We start from the raw sequence: 17,333 nt of genomic DNA on the forward strand, positions 1-17,333 counted from the left end.
CACTCTGGCTATGGAGGCTGCCCAGGACAGAAAGGTTGGATTCGGAATGGGAGGGGGAGTTGAAGTGCTGAGCCATCGGGAGATCAGGTTGGTTATTGCGAACTGAGCGGAGGTGTTTGGCGAAGCGATCGTCAAGCCTGCGCTTGGTCTCACCGATGTAGAGCAACTAACATCTAGAGCAGCGTATGCAATAGATAAGGTTGGAGGAGGTGCAGGTGAACCTCTGCCGCACCTGGAAAGACTGCTTGGGTCCTTGAATTGAGTCAAGGGGGGCGGGGGGTGGGGAAGGTAAAGCGACAAGTGTGGCATTTCTTGCAGTTGCAAGGGAAAGTGCCCGGAGAAGGGGTGGGAAGGGTGGGAAGGGACGAATTGACCAGGGAGTTACGGAGGGAGTGGTCTCTGCGGAAAGCAGACAGGAAAGAAGATGGGAAGATGTGGCAAGTGGTGGGATCACATTGGAAGTGGTGAAAATGTCGGAGGATGGTTTGTTGTGACGATTGGTAGGTTGGAAGGTGAGGACAAGGGGGACTCTGCCCTTGTTACGAGTGGGGGGGGGGGGGGGGGGAGTGAGAGCAGAGACACGGGGTACAGAAGAGAGCCTCATCTATGCTAGGAGAGGGGAACTCCCTTTCCCTGAAGAATGAGGACATCTCCGATGCCCTGGTGTGGAACACCTCATCCTAGGTGCCAATGGGGCTTAGACGGAGGAATTGCGAGGAGGGGATGGAGTCCTTACAGGAAGCAGGGTGGGAAGAAGTGTAGACGGACAATGTTCAGAATACATAACAGTTAACAGATGAAAAAAGTTTTTAAAATATGGAGGATACATGGAACTGCATATGCTGAAAAAAGAAAGATTTCAAATTGGCATGCCGGGCTTATGGAAATCCTTAAAGATCAGTGCTCGGGATTTGTATTTATGGTCCTATGGCATAGGTGAAGGGACTGTGTAACAGATTCAAGTTTGCCGATTGTGATATTTGCTGGGAGAACAAATTGAGAAGGGCATGTTGTTTAAAGGATATAGACAGGTTAAGCGGACGAAGGAATGGTCGATAGGAGTATAATGAAGGGAAGCATGAGGCTACCCTCCTTTTGTAGGAAGACGAGCCTATTTTGTTTTACACTGACTTGTTCAGAGATCTGTGTCATCCAAGAAAGTAATTAATTAGGAAGGCAAATAAAACATTGCTTTTTCAGGCAAGGTTAATGCAGTACAATAATAAGAAATAACTTAAACAATCTGCTTGTGGAGGGGGAAGAAGAAGGAGAACAAATCGCTAGAGTTTTAGGTCAAAACACTGCGTCAGGATATTCCTTCCCCCACTGGTTCAACCTGCTGAGTTCTTCCATCAGATTTATTTTTGCTCCAGATTCTAACATTTGCATTTGTGTATAAAGAATAAGGAAACCTTGCTATAACCACGCAAATCATTCTAAGGGAACCGTGTACAGTTTAGGTTTCATATAGGGAAAGATTTTCTTGGCTTGGAGCAAAGTTCACCGTTTAATTCCTACACAGATGGGGTCTTATGATCAAAGAGTAGGACTTAATTTTCTGGAGTTTGAGATTATTTTATTAACATATTCTGAGGAGAAACCCATATTTGAAGAGCTTTGATGTTGCTTTAAACTATGTAATTATCTTTAAAACATTCATAAAATGTGTTTATGCAATGTAAAACCAGTCAACATTTTTCTTTGAGACTCGATCTGAAAAAGCTTAATAGTTATGTAATAAGTACTAGAAGTTCTTTTACTTAAATTGTTAGTGTATTTTAATCAAGAACACAGTAAAACAATTTATTTCAAGATCTTTACTGACATGTCAATATATTGTAAAATACAGGTTTGTGTGGCTGATAGTCGTCTAATTCCAGATACACAAAAATCAAATGCTCATGTTAACAGGATTGCATACTGTTCGAAGGCACTTACGAAATTAAAGGCCAAATGAACAGATGAAAATGGGATTGGTTATTAACAGCATATAATATAAAAATATCCTTTTGCCTACAATTTACAAATGTATTATTACAATTTCAACCCCTGTTAAACTGCAATGTCCTGCTCATTTCCAGTAGTTAAGAACACCCGAAAGAATATGTTTCTTTATCAGGGCAAATAATTTACAAAAAATGGTACACAAAGATTTAGATCATGCACTGATTTCTTACATCTTCTGTTAAGAATATTTAATACCTGCAACAGTCATTTATATACCTACCCTGCCCTGTACACAAAGGAGTAATGCACATAAGTGTCTGGAAATTAGCAAAGAATAACTGTCCACAGACTCCCTATTTATACTTATTGTACTATTAATATACAATCCTACAAGCAGTGTAACCAATTCCCCCCAAAATTAAGGCCTGTAATACTTTTTTTTGAAAAAAGTTAATACTTAAGTGTGAAATAAGGCAGGTCAAAATGGTCCCAGCAGAGATATTTAGCACCGGAATCCACCCCCGGGAAAGGTTTTAGCAAGTTACAATAAATGTGAAATGTGTACCATTCTGTAACTGAGAAGACACCCAAGTTTCTCTTGCTTTTTGTTAGTTTAAAAAAAATGTTTTTAATGAACATAATTTTATCAATGTTTCAGTCCTTTAGTGGCACTTGAAGGGAAGTATTACAGTCTATCAAAACATATCCATCATGTCCACTCAGAAGGAGGATCTCTTGGCCCTTTTGGTTTTGTATATCGATTATTGAACCCTGCAAATTAAAGAAAAATTCCATAAAGTTTTAAAAAACCTTTTTATATACAATTACACAATTCAAAAGGTAACAATGTAATGGTCAAACACTTTGATTATGGGAATGATATTGTCAGATATTATACAATGTAATTTTTAAGATGTATTGTTCAGAATCTATTACACCTGATCTATGCAGTGTAATCACTAAAATGAAAAACAAGGCCTTGAAATTCATTTTTATCAATGTTTTGATTGCAAAGTGCAGCAAACCTATGTGCATCTAACTGGATATGAAAGCCATGTAAAATGACTAATAAAGAAACAGACCTATCCATGATTCCTTTTGGCAGCATTTGTTTGGAGGGGTTGGGAATATAGATGACTGACAGCACAGAGAAAATGCACTCTGGGTCTATACGTTTAGACGGGTAATATTTTCTCTAGTTCAGGCACTAATTCTGGAAATTAAAAAAAAGACTCAAGGCATCTTATCTTTTATGACCATCTATTATTTCATCATATTCAGCTTTATAATTATCTTTACACAATCCATGAGTATTTTTGAAACAATTTCACTTATTTTTGTTGAAATTACCCAATTCTCAGGCTTGCGTGTCCAAAATGTGTATGTTACCTAGGGTTACTGCAAAATACGTTTGATATTACTTATCAAAATAAAATTTCCAATTTTAAAATTGTAGCAGTGAGCAATAAGTCAAGCATTTTAAGTCCTTATTTAAAGTTAATCAGCAGACACATTTCAAACAAACAAGATTTCAAGTAGCAGTAAAAATTATAATTTATCACCACAGTTCAAAGTTAAAGAAAAGTAATGGGAGATGGAATGGGGTAATAATTTGTGACTTTTGTTTTGCTCGCTGATTTGTTTTTAAACCCCCTTTCATGCCTGGAACGAAACCATTACAATGCTGAACAAAACCACTTAGATGTTTCACTAAAATAGAAATTGCAGCAAGAGCTAGAGCAAGGAATTGCAAATTAGCAAAAATGAGAAGGGAAATTACAACAGCAGAAGAAAGCAAACTGAAACATCGCAGGACATTGTTTAAATAGGCATAAACGGGGATCTATACACTTAAATGAGAACAATCTAACATAAATGAAATTGAAAGGACTAAGTACATTTGTTTCAGTCAACTGAGTTAATTTTTTGGCACTTTATACAAGCTATGACAATGATAGTCTATAAAAACAAAACAAGAAATAAGTTTTGGGCTATTACACCGAATTAAGGACCAAAATATCAAATGTGTATGTTCCCTATAAAATAACTACTGGAAGTGTTTGATAATTTCACAAAGATTGAATTTTATAACAGTATAATACTGAATCAATGAGAATATTACTGAGCTCAAGAGTGTGAGGACATACATTCAATTAATATGAACAGAATTGTGGGTGGAATAAATCAGTTATTGATAACATTTACCAACGGTCTTTCTTTAAAAAAACGACCACATTCTCATTTGAAAATCCAACTATACTAATGGCAAAATGGGAAAGAATGTGAACTAATGGAAATTAGATGAATGAGCAATTTTTCTATTTTCCCCAACTCAAAATGTGAAAATTCCGTTTTGCCTGCAAACACATTTCCTTACTTCTATGTCAAGGAGGAACTGAGAATTAAGAGTATAAAAATAGTTTAGATTTTGCCCTCCAGAAGAGAATTTACCTTCTCAAAGCCACCATCATCCACCTCTCAACACCCAAACAACCAGAAATCCAAACCAGTTATTATCCAGTTAAACAGCCAAATTAATGGGTGTTACCATGCTTTTGTTCTGTTGGTGAGACTACATTAATGAAATTGTATAGTTAGAGCCACCTTTGATTACTTAAAGATAGATTAAAGTTAAACTATTATACAAGCACGATCGATAAAATCCTAATAGAAAGGGCAGGACTGGAAATTGCAAGAACTCCTCGTCTAATATTTTGATGGTCTAAAATTCCTTTACACTCTTCAACCCCATCAAATGTTGTTAAATTAAGGTAAAGCAACTTAGTTACTTTTAAGAGCACTTGTTTTAAGAGTGTGGATTTTACTTTCTTGTCCCTAAATCCACAATCATTCACCTCCAGGTGATTTTATTGTTAAATGTTGGGGCAGTGACGTAGGTCCTTACCTGATTTTTGGAGACAGGATACAAGGACAGTTCTCAGCATGCTCATTTTCGAAAGGAACCCGCTGTCTGATAAGAGGAGGTCACTTATGAAGTTGGATTAAAATCTAAGAGCATTTTTGAGGTGACAGGTGTATAAAGAAAACAAGCATGCATGCATGGAGGTTATGGCATTCTACGAAATTTACTTTCAGAAAAAAACCCATAAATCAGTCATGCTTCGGTTAAAAAGCAGAAGAGGTTTAAAAGTATTTTAAAGATATTTATAATCACATATGATCCCAGTATATCTGTATTTGACCATGCCAAAATGATTAGTTAATTATAAAATCTGAAGATAATTTTTTGATCAAGCTCCATTATTAACTTCCCAACTTCCAGTTATAGAAAGGGTATGGACATGCAAAATTAGAATGGGAAAAGAATGAATGGTCAAGAACCTCTATTCGCACATATGGGATACATTTATTGGTTAGGATAAATATAGTAAGCTCCTGCGTTTCTTTGATGAAATATCCTAGACTGTTAAAAGCAGCAAGGAAAGATCACATTTTTGAACATGTTTTTTATATCTGCCCTGCAGTGGTGCTAGAGAATTGGATGACTAAAAATGTTCCAAAGCTTTTAAAAAGGGACACACCAAGCAAAATGCTAACTCTGAGGTGTGTATATTATTGGGATCAATTCTGAGGGATAGTCTAAATGCTCATTTGGAGGAGCACAATTTAATCAAGGGAAATCAGCATGAATTTATTATGGGAAGGTCAAGTCTGAAATAGCACTGAATTCTGAGCTATGAAGGTTGACGATTGTGCATTTACCACAGTTAACACTGGTTTTTGAGAGGGTTTTCTAGCAGGCTGCTCAAAAATGTAAAAGGCCAGATTTTTGGAAATTGATTCTAAAATTGTCTCAGTCCCAGGACAAAAAAGGTGATGTGTTCTATTCAAATCAATGGTCATCAATTTGAAACATCATTATTTCTTTCTCTACAAATGCTTCCTGACCTTGAGCTTTTCTAGCATTCTGTTTTTGTTTCATATTTCCAGCATCTGAACATTTTTTTGTGCATAGGGCTTTGATTAACTGATATTTTGGAAGCCCGTTTTAATCAGGGGTTCAAAGACGCAGTACTCATCCTCTGTGGGAATGATCAGAAATCAGAGATAATTTGAAAAATTAATCACTTGGTTAGAAAAGGACAGACGCATATAGTTGTTATGCTGAAGAGCTATAAATGAACTTTAATCCAAAGTAGTAGATTTGAGGATTTAATTTGAAGAAGGGCAACTAGTAAAAGAAAACAATAAATGGAGGATAGTGAAAGGTATAGAAGAACAGAAAAAATGATTTACAGATCCTTAAGATCAATACGGCGGTTACAAAAAGCATCCAGGATTACTGGTAGGGAAGATTTGCTGTAATTGTGAACAACATTATACCACAACTTGAGTAACATACACAGGTATGGCCACCCCAATACAGGAAAGAGGATTCACAAGGATTTTGCCAAGTCAGAAAATTATTTGTGATGAGGGACTGGATATGTTCATAGGAAATCAAGAAGCCTTTGAAGAAACCCATTCCCCTTAGCCTCGGGGTTAAAAGCAGGGAGTGATGATTTAAAATAACCGGTAGGAGGACGAGTAATAATCTAGTGATTGAGAGGGGTATGGAATTTGTTACCCAAGTGTGGTAGGCAAGAGACCATATTTAAAAGGTACTTGGATATTCACATGAGGGGTTATGGCCTGCATGATATGACTTGAGATCGATTGCTGAAAGTTGGGAAGCTCTTTTGAGGCTGCATGGAATTAATGGGTCAAATGTGTAGTAAAATTTCTACAATTCTTTGCTTAACTCTTTAATTATACTTGTAATAGCTGTTATTTTAAAATTCACATTATTTTAAATACTCTACTGATCTAAGGAAATCAGTTTCTGCATGTTTCAAATGTTTCACAGTATTTTCTTGACTTTTGAGTAAAACAGTAATGATTGGAAATTTAACGATCAGCCTTAATGACAATCAGAAATTATATAAACACTTGTAAACAGTGACCAATATGTTTCAGTAATAGTATGAGAATATGTGATATTAACAAGAGATTGCTGTCTCCCACTGTGTTGATTGAATATTCTTTCAATAGAGGCAAGTTTATCTATACAGATTGTAATTTGTAAGTGTACAAAAATTATGGAACATTAAGCAACTTCATAATTTTGTCCTGTTGTTGAGCAGGAAACTTTCACCATTTATAAAGATAGCTGACAGCCAAGGAAAGCAAGGCAAGAAAGAAAACCGCAAAGCAAGCAAATAAAAATATGCTTTGCATGTTAGATGGACACAATATTTACTTTTCACTGGTATTTTAATTATAACATTTTTCTAACATATCTACTTTTGCAAGGAACCCAGTTTTCAATTATAATGAAGGCTAAATTTCATCAAACATACATATCCTCAAAACTATCACAAGGTAGGGCCTTGAACTAAAGCTTGACAGCAGGTTAGGATTTACTATTATATTTTCACATCCAGTGAGACACTCTCTTTAAGACAAAAAGAGGCTGCCAAGAATCAAGATATTCAGACAGCAGGTCTCAGCCATGAGATTTTGTTTATAATCAGTATCATTCACATTCTTTGAGTCAGGAAAATTTCAGAGCTTCTTTTCAAATAAAACTTGTTTTTTGGCTGCCTTGCCGTTTTGAGCCCTTCTGTCTTCTCCAGACAATGTCAAGTGATCAGACGAAGGGGATAAATAATTGAGTGGCCAGTACATTCTCACAAAGAAAAACTCAAACTGTCAAGTGAAGTTGTTCACCCATTGTTACCAAATACCATAAATGCTGCAGTTAGGAACAATATTGAAGCCATTGGTAAGATTTGTAAACTTCACTGACTTCAACAACTCCAGATGAATAATGAACGGAGCTTTAAATAACTAGTTGTATAAACCCAACCACGCCACAAAATAATTTCTCATAATAATCATTCTTTCCCTCCAGTAGATTTGTAACAAAATATTTGATATTAATGTTTGGTAGGTTAGTAGAGCCACATACACCAAATTGTTCATATAAATGTAGGGGTCTTGAAGCTAGATGAGCAACCTATCTAGAAGCAATTACAGTTAGTTACCCAGTATCATGCAGATCTAACATGCATTTCCATACTGCAGGCACTCTGGTTCATATTAAAAAAAGTAGCAAAACATTTCAATCCCAAATTTAAACCGATTACATCATTTCCATGCTACCATCATATTACTTTCTTCTTGATATGCTGCTCGTGGATTGAAAAGTTTAAAGAAATTAATTGTTCAGTCATGTATAGTTACATTGTGGATCACTGTAAATCTCAATCACATGCAGACGTTTAATAAATCTAAAATGACTGCATGGTGGGGAAGGAGGCAGGTCTTTATGATTAAATGTGTTAGAATTGGTAATTTGGTATTTAATATTCCCTTTCCATTTACAACATTAAGTACTCCAGCCGGATGAGAAAAATGTAATAATAAATCACTATTCCATTGACAAAGCCCAATTCATTGCAGGAAACTATTTTGTTCTAAGCAAATGTGATCTTTATCTCATTACATAGTCCAAATAATGATTAGTCTGCAACTATTTTTAATTTTGTGCGGATCCACCAGAACAATACCAATTTGATCGATACCTACAAAGTTACAACAGCTGTGCTGTCAAAGATCTCATCAGTCTGGCACTTTAATAAAATGAAAATCCTTTGAGCCGACCAAGAACCATTTCAAATATCATATACAGGTTAGCCCACATTCTCCATTTCAAAGGTTGTGGTTCAACACCAAGGATTTTGCAGCCAGGTTAAATATAGTGAAAGCATGTACTACTTTTTCTAAACTACTCCAAATATTAACAGTAGAATCATTCAAGAAATTAAAACAAATGCTGAATTACACAAAATATTTAAAGAAATGTTTAGATATGAAGTTTTCTACCTTTTATCTCCCAAACATTTGATTAAAAACATTTTTATATTAATTATAAATCTAATACAAAGATTTTGCTTAACTAGGATTCTTAATTGATCATTTTTCTAACAGTTTCATGCAAAATATATTCAAATTATTCTGCCCCAGTGATATGTTGAACCAGGACTATTTGTGGGTTTCACATCAGGCAAGTCCCTGATCTTAAGAGTAAAAATAGAAAATAAAAAATCCTCTCTGCTTGGAGAAACATATAGCAAACCGATAACACCAAATGAACTTGCTCCAATGCTTCAATGTACCAAAGCATGCTTTGGAAGTATTTCCTCACTACCAAACCAAAGGGATGGCAAGTCGTAAATTTCAAAGCACTGCTTTTATACAAGTTTAAAAATTAATTATTTGGATTTTATTGCAGATGGGATATCTGCAATATCATCAAATTACGAAAAAAGTGATTTCAGCATCTTTCCGATAAAGTATTGTGAAATTTATATGATTATACTCATCCAAAATTACAAATCTTGTTGCAGACTCATAGTATTACGTATACCCACCTAAATCTGAACAACGTTCTCTTCGTTTTGCATTTGTTTCTGGAGTATGTCCTACCTCACCCTTGGTTACAGCAGTCGCTAATCCCAACAGACCCGAGGGCCTTCCGCAGTCTCCTGTTTCAGGAGTATCTGAAATAAGATGAATACCTAATGAAATCTAGGAATTTAATTCCAAATACACATGAAGGGTCTCAATTTAAAACGTCACCCATTAGTTCTATCCAGAGATACTGGCTGTCCCGCTGAGCTCATTCAGCATTTTGTGTCTCCCTTTGGCAAATACGAACCAAAGAATTTTCAAACAACAATTAGGTATACTAATGAACTGCATACCAATCAATGTATTTAACAGCTGTGGAGGCTCACAACCAATCTGTATAACATGAACAAAATATGCAAGTGGTATACAATCTACAAGACACATCAGCAAGTTTCACCTTGCTCCATATATTCTTGAATACCAAGTTGTATTAATCAGGCTGGGTGTGTGTCTTTAAAGAAAAAGCAGCACCCTATTCACGAGGTAGAATATTTATCCGAGACTCATTTATGGTCAACTTTTCTATTTTGTACCCATATCTCATAATTCCTAAAGTTCAAACTCTAGGATCTTTATACTTTTCTGGCGCAACTTTCTTTCTTGCTGCTTTATTACATAACTTAAATGCTTGTATGTTAGCATAATTAACATGAGAAAAAGATGGTTCCATACTGTGGCGACCTATTGCAAGCAGAAGAACAGGTCAAGATCAAATACAGCAGTTTTGAACTTGTTCAGTTAAAAGAAACAGCACAAATCACTGATGTAACTGCCAGGCTGGCTAGTCAATTTAAATGGATTAAGACTGTTGCAATCAACTGATGGCAACTAAGGTCCCGACAGCTAGAGAATCCCCAATCGCAGGAGAATTGCTGACCTTGGAGGATGACAGTAAAGTAATTGCAGTACCTGGAAACACCGGGGAGTCTCCATTATGCCCGTAAATGTGTTAGATGGGGCGTCCTACAAGTAACACTGAAATGCAGGGGACTTGCAGGTCCCTGCTATCCTACTAACCAATGTTAAGTCCCTAGAATATAAGGTTGAAGACATAAGGGCACATCCGCTTCACCAAAGAGACATGAGGGAATGTTGTTTTCTCTGTTTCACAGAGACTTGCCTCATCCTCCCGCTCGCCAGGATCAGTCCTCTAGCCCAAAGGTTTCACCATTCATCATATGGGCTGGACTGCGTATCAGGGAGAGGTAGAAGCACCTGCTTCACAGTAACTTCATGGTGCTCAGATGTTGTGGTCTTGTCCAACTCCTACCCTGCATATCTATTACATCTAGCAGTGAAGTGCTGTCTCTATCTCCCAAGGAAGTTCACAGCTGCACGCCGTTGTCAACAGACACCAGATAACCGACTCCGATGTCCATAAGGTTTATTTATTGTCACATGCACCAATTGGTGTAGTGAAATTCAAGTTGCCATTGCAGCACATTAATAAGAATACAACATAACATTATAAAGAAATTAAAAATAAAACATAAAAACATCCCCCCACAATGGTTCCCACTGTGAGGGAAGGCACAAAGTCCAGTCCCCATCTCATAGTTGGACCTATTGAGGCCTCCGCAGTCGCAGCTACGGGGCTCGATGTTTCAGGCCCTTCTCGCCGGGTGATGGTGCTCCGGCATCGGGAGAACCCTCTCAGCGGCTTGGGATGCCTGGAACGGCCGCTTCCTTATCGGAGATCGCGGCTTCCGAAGCCAACAGGCGCTGGATGGAGCTCCACCACTGCACCACTGTGATCCCGGCGAGAGATCCCAGGCTCCGCGATGTTTAAGGTCAGTGACGCCGCTCGCGGCTGGCCGCTCCACAGTCCCGCAGCTCACAGTCCAGATGTTCATCGGCAGGCTCAGCATACCCGAGCTCCAGTGCTGCGACCCGGGAAAGGCATCGCCCGCTCCGCGATAGCGCTCCAGCACTGTGCCGCCGCAAAAGCCGTGGTTCTGGCCAATCCCCTCAGGAAACGCCACTCCAGACCCCGATGGTAGGCCGCGAGGATGGGTCGAAGTTGCTGCTCGGAGCAAAGCCGCCTCTCCGACCAGGAAGGGACTGAGAAATACAGTCCCCCCCCCCCACACACACACATAAATAGAATAGACCTCCAAACGACACTTTTTAACATACTAAAAAATAAAAAAGTGAAAGAATGGACAGCTGCAGGCAGAGCAGCCATACCCAACTGGACAGCGCCCCTTAACTCCTGTCTTTACCATAGCAGAGTATTTCAACAGACCATTTTGGATATAGGAGTTAAGATGCTGAGCATGTTTTAGACAAAAGGCCACAGTGTGTACTCTTAACAGTCTGTTCTGTGGAAACATGCATTTTCCAAAACTACAAACTTAACCAATGAGAAAGTCAACAGCTGCAGGAGAATATCACCACCATGTTTCCTGCCAAATCACACAGCATCCTGTCTAAAAACAGACAACCATTATTACATTTCTCATATCTTTGTCCAGCTCTATCATGGGAATACCTTCACTAATGGATTGCAACCTCTCAAACACAAAGGTGAACATCTGAAAATAGAGGATACTTAACAACACTGCAGTTTTGAATTTACTTAGAGGTCAATGCGTAGAAGAGTAATTTAAGATGTTGTTACAAGTGGTAAATTTAACATGCTTAAGAAAAACTGATGACTGGTCACTGTGTCCAATCTGTTTGGCCCAGTCATAATAAATTTATTTAACCACCTAGCTTTTGCACAGTAAGTCTATGAATGAATGAATCCCAACAAAACAATTTGCAACACGCCCTGCAATCTGTCAATAGTCAATCTGTTTCCAAACCTTTCTCAGGGCTCTCTCTCTTTTTAAGCCTTCCCCCAGACAGCAGAGGAATAGTGTTTCCTTGGTCCTTGCCCTTCACCCCACCAACCTGCTTCCAGTACTATTCTTCAGCGTTTCTACCAGCCTCTACGTGATCACCCCACCGACCACATCTTGCTCTCACCGCCTCTTTCTGCTTTCTTAAGCAACCACTTTCTCTGTGACTCCATCGTTTACCCAACCCTCCCTAGGCACTTCCCCTCGCATCCATGATAGGTGCAACACCTGTCCTTACACCTCCTCCCTCACCACCACCCAGTGACCTCAACAGGCCTTCTATAGGAGGCAGAGATTTACGCTATTTTCCTCCAACTTCGTCTCTTGCATTTAGTGCTCTAAATGTGGCCTCTTTTATCTCAGTGAGACCAAGTGGAGACTGTGCGAACGATTTGCTGAGCTAAGATCCGTCCAAGATGACCACCTGGAGTTCTTGATTGTAAGCCTTTTTATAATTCCTAAATCCATTCCCACACTGACGTGCCTGTCCTTGACCTTCCCCATTGCCAGAGTAAGGTCAAACACAAACTAGAGGAACAGCAGGCCTATTGCACCAAGGTACTCTGCAACCCTCCAGCATCAACACTGAATTCTCCAGTTTCAGATAACCTTCTCTATGGCCCTTTCACCTCTGATCTACCTAGGTCCTCTCCACGCATCATTCTTTTCAACGCCATTCCTCCAGTCTATTACCTCTCATTTTGTTCCCAATCCACTGCACCTGTCTACATCCTCCTCCCAATTGGTCTCCTCTTTCCCCTGTTCCCATCTTCCCATTTTACCTCTTATTTAGTTCATGATTTCACCTTTCTTGCCTATCAGAATCTATCACCCAAAGCACTTTGTTGCCTCCACCAATTACCTCCTAAGCTCTAGACACTGCTTCCATTCTTCCCTCCCCCACTGACTCCATTTGCAACCCCTCCTCACCTGGATGCAACTATCACCCCACCCTCCTATTCATCACTTCATACTGGCTACTTCCCCTTTACTCTTTCAATCCCGATAAAGGTTTCAGACCCAAAACATTGACAATCCATTTCCCTCAATAGATGCTGCCTGACTGCCGAGTTCCTCTAGCACTTTGTTCCTTCCTCTAGATTCCAGCATCTAGTCTCTTGTGCCACCAACAACTCAACTACTGTGTTAAAGTAACTAAGAAAAGTAAATACCTCAATCTTTATTCATTCATCCTATATCATAGAATTTCACAGTCTAAACTCAAACCAGTTTTGACTGCAAAGAGAGAATTTGTTCATGCCACAAGTCTTAAGAGAAAGGGAAGGCAATTTTTCATTCAGTCAACTTTTCATTCACTTAATTAAAAAAAACATTTGAAATAAAGTAGAAAAGGAATATATACACTTCCAGTAATTTAAATGTATTAATGGTTACTCACTCCTTTTTTGACTTCGGGGATTTTTCAGGCTCTGTTTAAAAAGGAACAGTGTTGAAATATCTTTCAAAAATTGAATATGGTTATTACTGAATGCTTTTGATTTACATATATAGTGCTACACCGGAGCACACAATTATTACCTTACTCCTCACCATCTTTAATTGCTCAACAGACTGTGGTTGTGGAAAGCCACTCCATTCTGCAGACTTGCCAATATGACCAGGTCTAACAGGAGAATCTATGGGAAATTATCAACATTTAATTTCATGAAATTAAAAATTGATTAATATTGAATAGAAAATTCATTAAACTATTGACTATTATTTTTATTTTTATTCCTTTTTAATTGTTACATTTCAATTCTCAAGCAAGAATGCTATAATACTAGAAGTAATGCCCACAGCAAACTATGACACATTCTAATTTTGAGAATATTAACCATAATTCACCTATGTGCTAATCACTTTACAAATATTAATCTTTTATTCAAGTAAATTGGAATGTATCAAAAGAACATTTCACAGCGGCAAGGTAGCACAACTGGGCAGCAGAGCAGAGCAACTACTGGAGCTGCTGCTTCATAGTGCCAGAGTCCCGGGTTCGGTCCCGACATCAGGTGCTATCCGTGTAGGAGTTTGCAAGTTAATCCTGTGACCGTGTGGGTTTCCTCTGGGTGATCTGGTTTTCTCCCACATCCTAAAGACATACGGGTTTGTAGGTTAATTGGCCTCTGTAAATTGTGGTGTGTAAAGAGTAGATGAGAAAGAGGGATAACATAACGTTTAAATGGGTCACCATGGACTTGGTGGGCCGAAGTGCTTGTTTCTGTGCTGTATCTCTAAATTCTCAACTAAGAATAACTCACAGAAAAAATATATACAATGAACCAAATTAGAGAAAATATTTGTGCTTCAGTGGCAAAGGTTTGTATTATTTTTTGCAGTGTTTTCCAAATCAACATATGGCACTTTTTACATCTTGAGTTATCAGTCATTTAGCCATTTTCCAGGTATTGAAAGTGAATTAAAAATGAAAGATAAATGAATTAAAGAAAAAAGTGATGTATCATTTTATTTTATAAGCTCATTATCGATGAGCAAAGGTCCTAAGATGGAGGAAGGATTTCACCAAGAATGGGGATTGGAAGATCCACTCTCAGTTTTCACAAAGGAAATGAAGGATGTGGAAATTGGGAAATATTTCTCAAAAACAGAATTGATATGATAAAAATGTCACTTGAAATCAAGTTGAAAAAAGTTACCAGAACCCGACATATATATATGTAGACGAAAATGCTGGAGAGCCTCAGCGGGTGAGGCAGCAACTATGGAGTGAAGGAATAGGTGACGTTTCAGGTCGAGACCCTTCTTCAGACTGAAGAAGGGTCTCAACCCGAAATGTCACCTATTCCTTCGCTCCATAGATGTTGCTTCACTCGCTGAGTTTCTCCAGCATTTTTGTCTACCTTCGATTTCTCCAGCATCTGCAATTCCTTCTTGAACTACAAACAATTTCATTTGCCAAGTCAGTCAAACAAATATTTTGGTGAGTGATCAATTTTGAATAAAAGGACAAACAAACTTACATTTACTTCTTACCCGATCAAACCTTCAGGTTATCTCAATTACGTGGGAGAGGAAGAGTGGAAGAATAGTAGAAAGAGCAGTGCATGTCCTTATACCTAATTTAGCTTCTTAAGGGCACTGCAGATGATCTCAGAGAAATCATGAAAAGAATCAAGATAGAGGCTAAGCATTTCTCCACATGAAGGTGCTGCAAGCAATCAACTAAAGACAGCAATACATGCTGATTACATCAGTTCTGATGAGTCCCAAGCATTAACTCGAGACTCTCTCCCTATTGATGCTTCCCAAACTGTTCAGGGTTTTACAGCATTCTTTATGGCCGTGATAAATGATATTCTGTTTTTTTAAATTCCAGTTTATTAACCCCATGTTCCACTGTAATAAATAGCAGTGCAGTGATGCATTCTTTCCACTATTTAACAGTGCATTCGTTCCTAGATTTTCAAACTGGAAAGCAAACTATGCCCTCATCAGGGTGGGAAAAGCACAATAAAGAGTTTCATTCAATGGGAAGAGCACAAAGAATCATTCAGTGTTTATAGTTAAAGTATAGTTAGGGAAAGGGACACAAAACAATTCTCTAAAGTGGAGTGCAGTTAAAATCACGTTTGGAAATTACGATAAAAATCTATTAATCCAACAACACTTGGAACTCTGATGGCATTGGACATAGATTTTCTGGAGTACTGTTCCTTATTAATATAATGCTCCAAAACATCGGCTTAGCAAAATAATATTTTCTCTGAGGCTCCATCGAGTTTTCAAAGGATGGAACAACCAGGGATTTGATGAGTGATATTTACACTGGAATCAGCTCCCACAGGTGCCAAACTGTCCAGATTTTCAAATAATTAGAGAAAGTTTTAATCTTTGATGATCCATTTGGTTTCTACAGAGCACCACCCAGTGGAAAACAAACAACCGTACAATATCACAGAGGACAGACGATCAACTGACGCCAACAACAAACCCTGCGACTCCCACAATTACCTATACAACATCTCCTCCCACTCTGCCTCTTGCAAGGACGCCATACATTAACCTCTATTTCTCCATCTCTGCCGCATCTGCTGCCAACATGAGGCTTTCTATTCTAGGCCATCCGAGATGTCCTCTTTCTTCAGTGGAAATGGCTTCCCCCTGCTGTTGTGGCTGGAGCCCTCACTCATGTCTCCTGTACATCACATCATCTATCCTCGCCCTCTCCCCCAGAAGAAACAAGGATATCCTTACCTTTCATCCCATCTGCCTCCACATCTAACACACCATTCTCTGACATTTCTGCCACCACCAACATGATCCCACCAATAATCACATCTTTCCATCTCTACCGCCTTCCACTTTCCATGGGGACCATTAATGGTCTCTCACCCCTTCCCACCCTACCGGCCCCTTCTCCAGGTATTCACCCCTACAATCACAAGAGATGCAACACCAGTCCCTCTTTCACTTTATCCAGGGACCCCAGCAGTCTTCCAAGTTAGACAGAGGTGCACATGTACCTCTTCAGACCTCATCCACTGCATTCGGCATTCCTGATGTGGCATCCTTTACATTAGCAAGACCCAGCATAGATTAGGCACCTGCTTTGCTGAACACTTGCACTCTGTCTCTCTGGGTTTATGTTGCACTACTCTTCTCTCCTTAACTAACACTTTTGTCTCCTCAGCTATATACACTTATCCCACCATCAGCTCTTTTCCAGCTTTCTCTCCTTCCTAGTCCAAAGGAGGATCCTGATCTGAAATGTTGTCTGTTCCCCCCACAGATGCTGCCTGACCCACAGACTCCTCCAACACTCTGTGTTTTGCTCAACACTACAAAAATATATGACCATTTCAATTAATTCCCACTAGCATGTCCATTAATCAGTCAATGATAAAACTGATATTACAATTTTAATTAGTAGATATTATCCAATCTCTCGAAAATTTGACTCCTGAAAAGTCATCAATTGTGACCAACCCGAGTTATATTTAGCTGTTTGTATTTAGCTTATTTGATCGAAACCTTCTATACAATTTGCATAACCACTCACCCAACGTAAAAGGCAGGTGTTATGTAACTAAATTATTCTCTCCA

The 17,333-nt window shown here is 38.6% G+C and overlaps 1 protein-coding gene across 5 annotated transcripts in view; it reads right to left on the reverse strand.

Annotated features, from left to right (window-relative positions):
- Positions 1-1,802: 1,802 nt before the first annotated feature.
- The window catches only part of ptpn12 (protein tyrosine phosphatase non-receptor type 12), an 85,984-nt gene continuing 70,453 nt past the window's right edge, over positions 1,803-17,333 (reverse strand). For 2 of the 5 annotated variants that reach the window (XM_033039857.1, XM_033039854.1), the window contains 5 exons: positions 13,818-13,903; positions 13,666-13,696; positions 9,384-9,512; positions 4,853-4,918; positions 1,803-2,718 (listed from right to left, as the gene is read on the reverse strand). In XM_033039857.1, the coding sequence (XP_032895748.1) occupies positions 2,657-2,718; positions 4,853-4,918; positions 9,384-9,512; positions 13,666-13,696; positions 13,818-13,903 (374 nt within the window). In that variant the 3' untranslated portion in view covers positions 1,803-2,656. Of the gene's footprint in view, positions 2,719-4,852; positions 4,919-9,383; positions 9,513-13,665; positions 13,697-13,805; positions 13,904-17,333 lie in introns of all 5 variants that reach the window. The other 3 variants (XM_033039856.1, XM_033039852.1, XM_033039855.1) reach the window with 2 other exon arrangements.

Source organism: Amblyraja radiata, chromosome 21 (assembly GCF_010909765.2).
Source record: "Amblyraja radiata isolate CabotCenter1 chromosome 21, sAmbRad1.1.pri, whole genome shotgun sequence".
Taxonomy (NCBI): Eukaryota; Metazoa; Chordata; class Chondrichthyes; order Rajiformes; family Rajidae; genus Amblyraja; species Amblyraja radiata.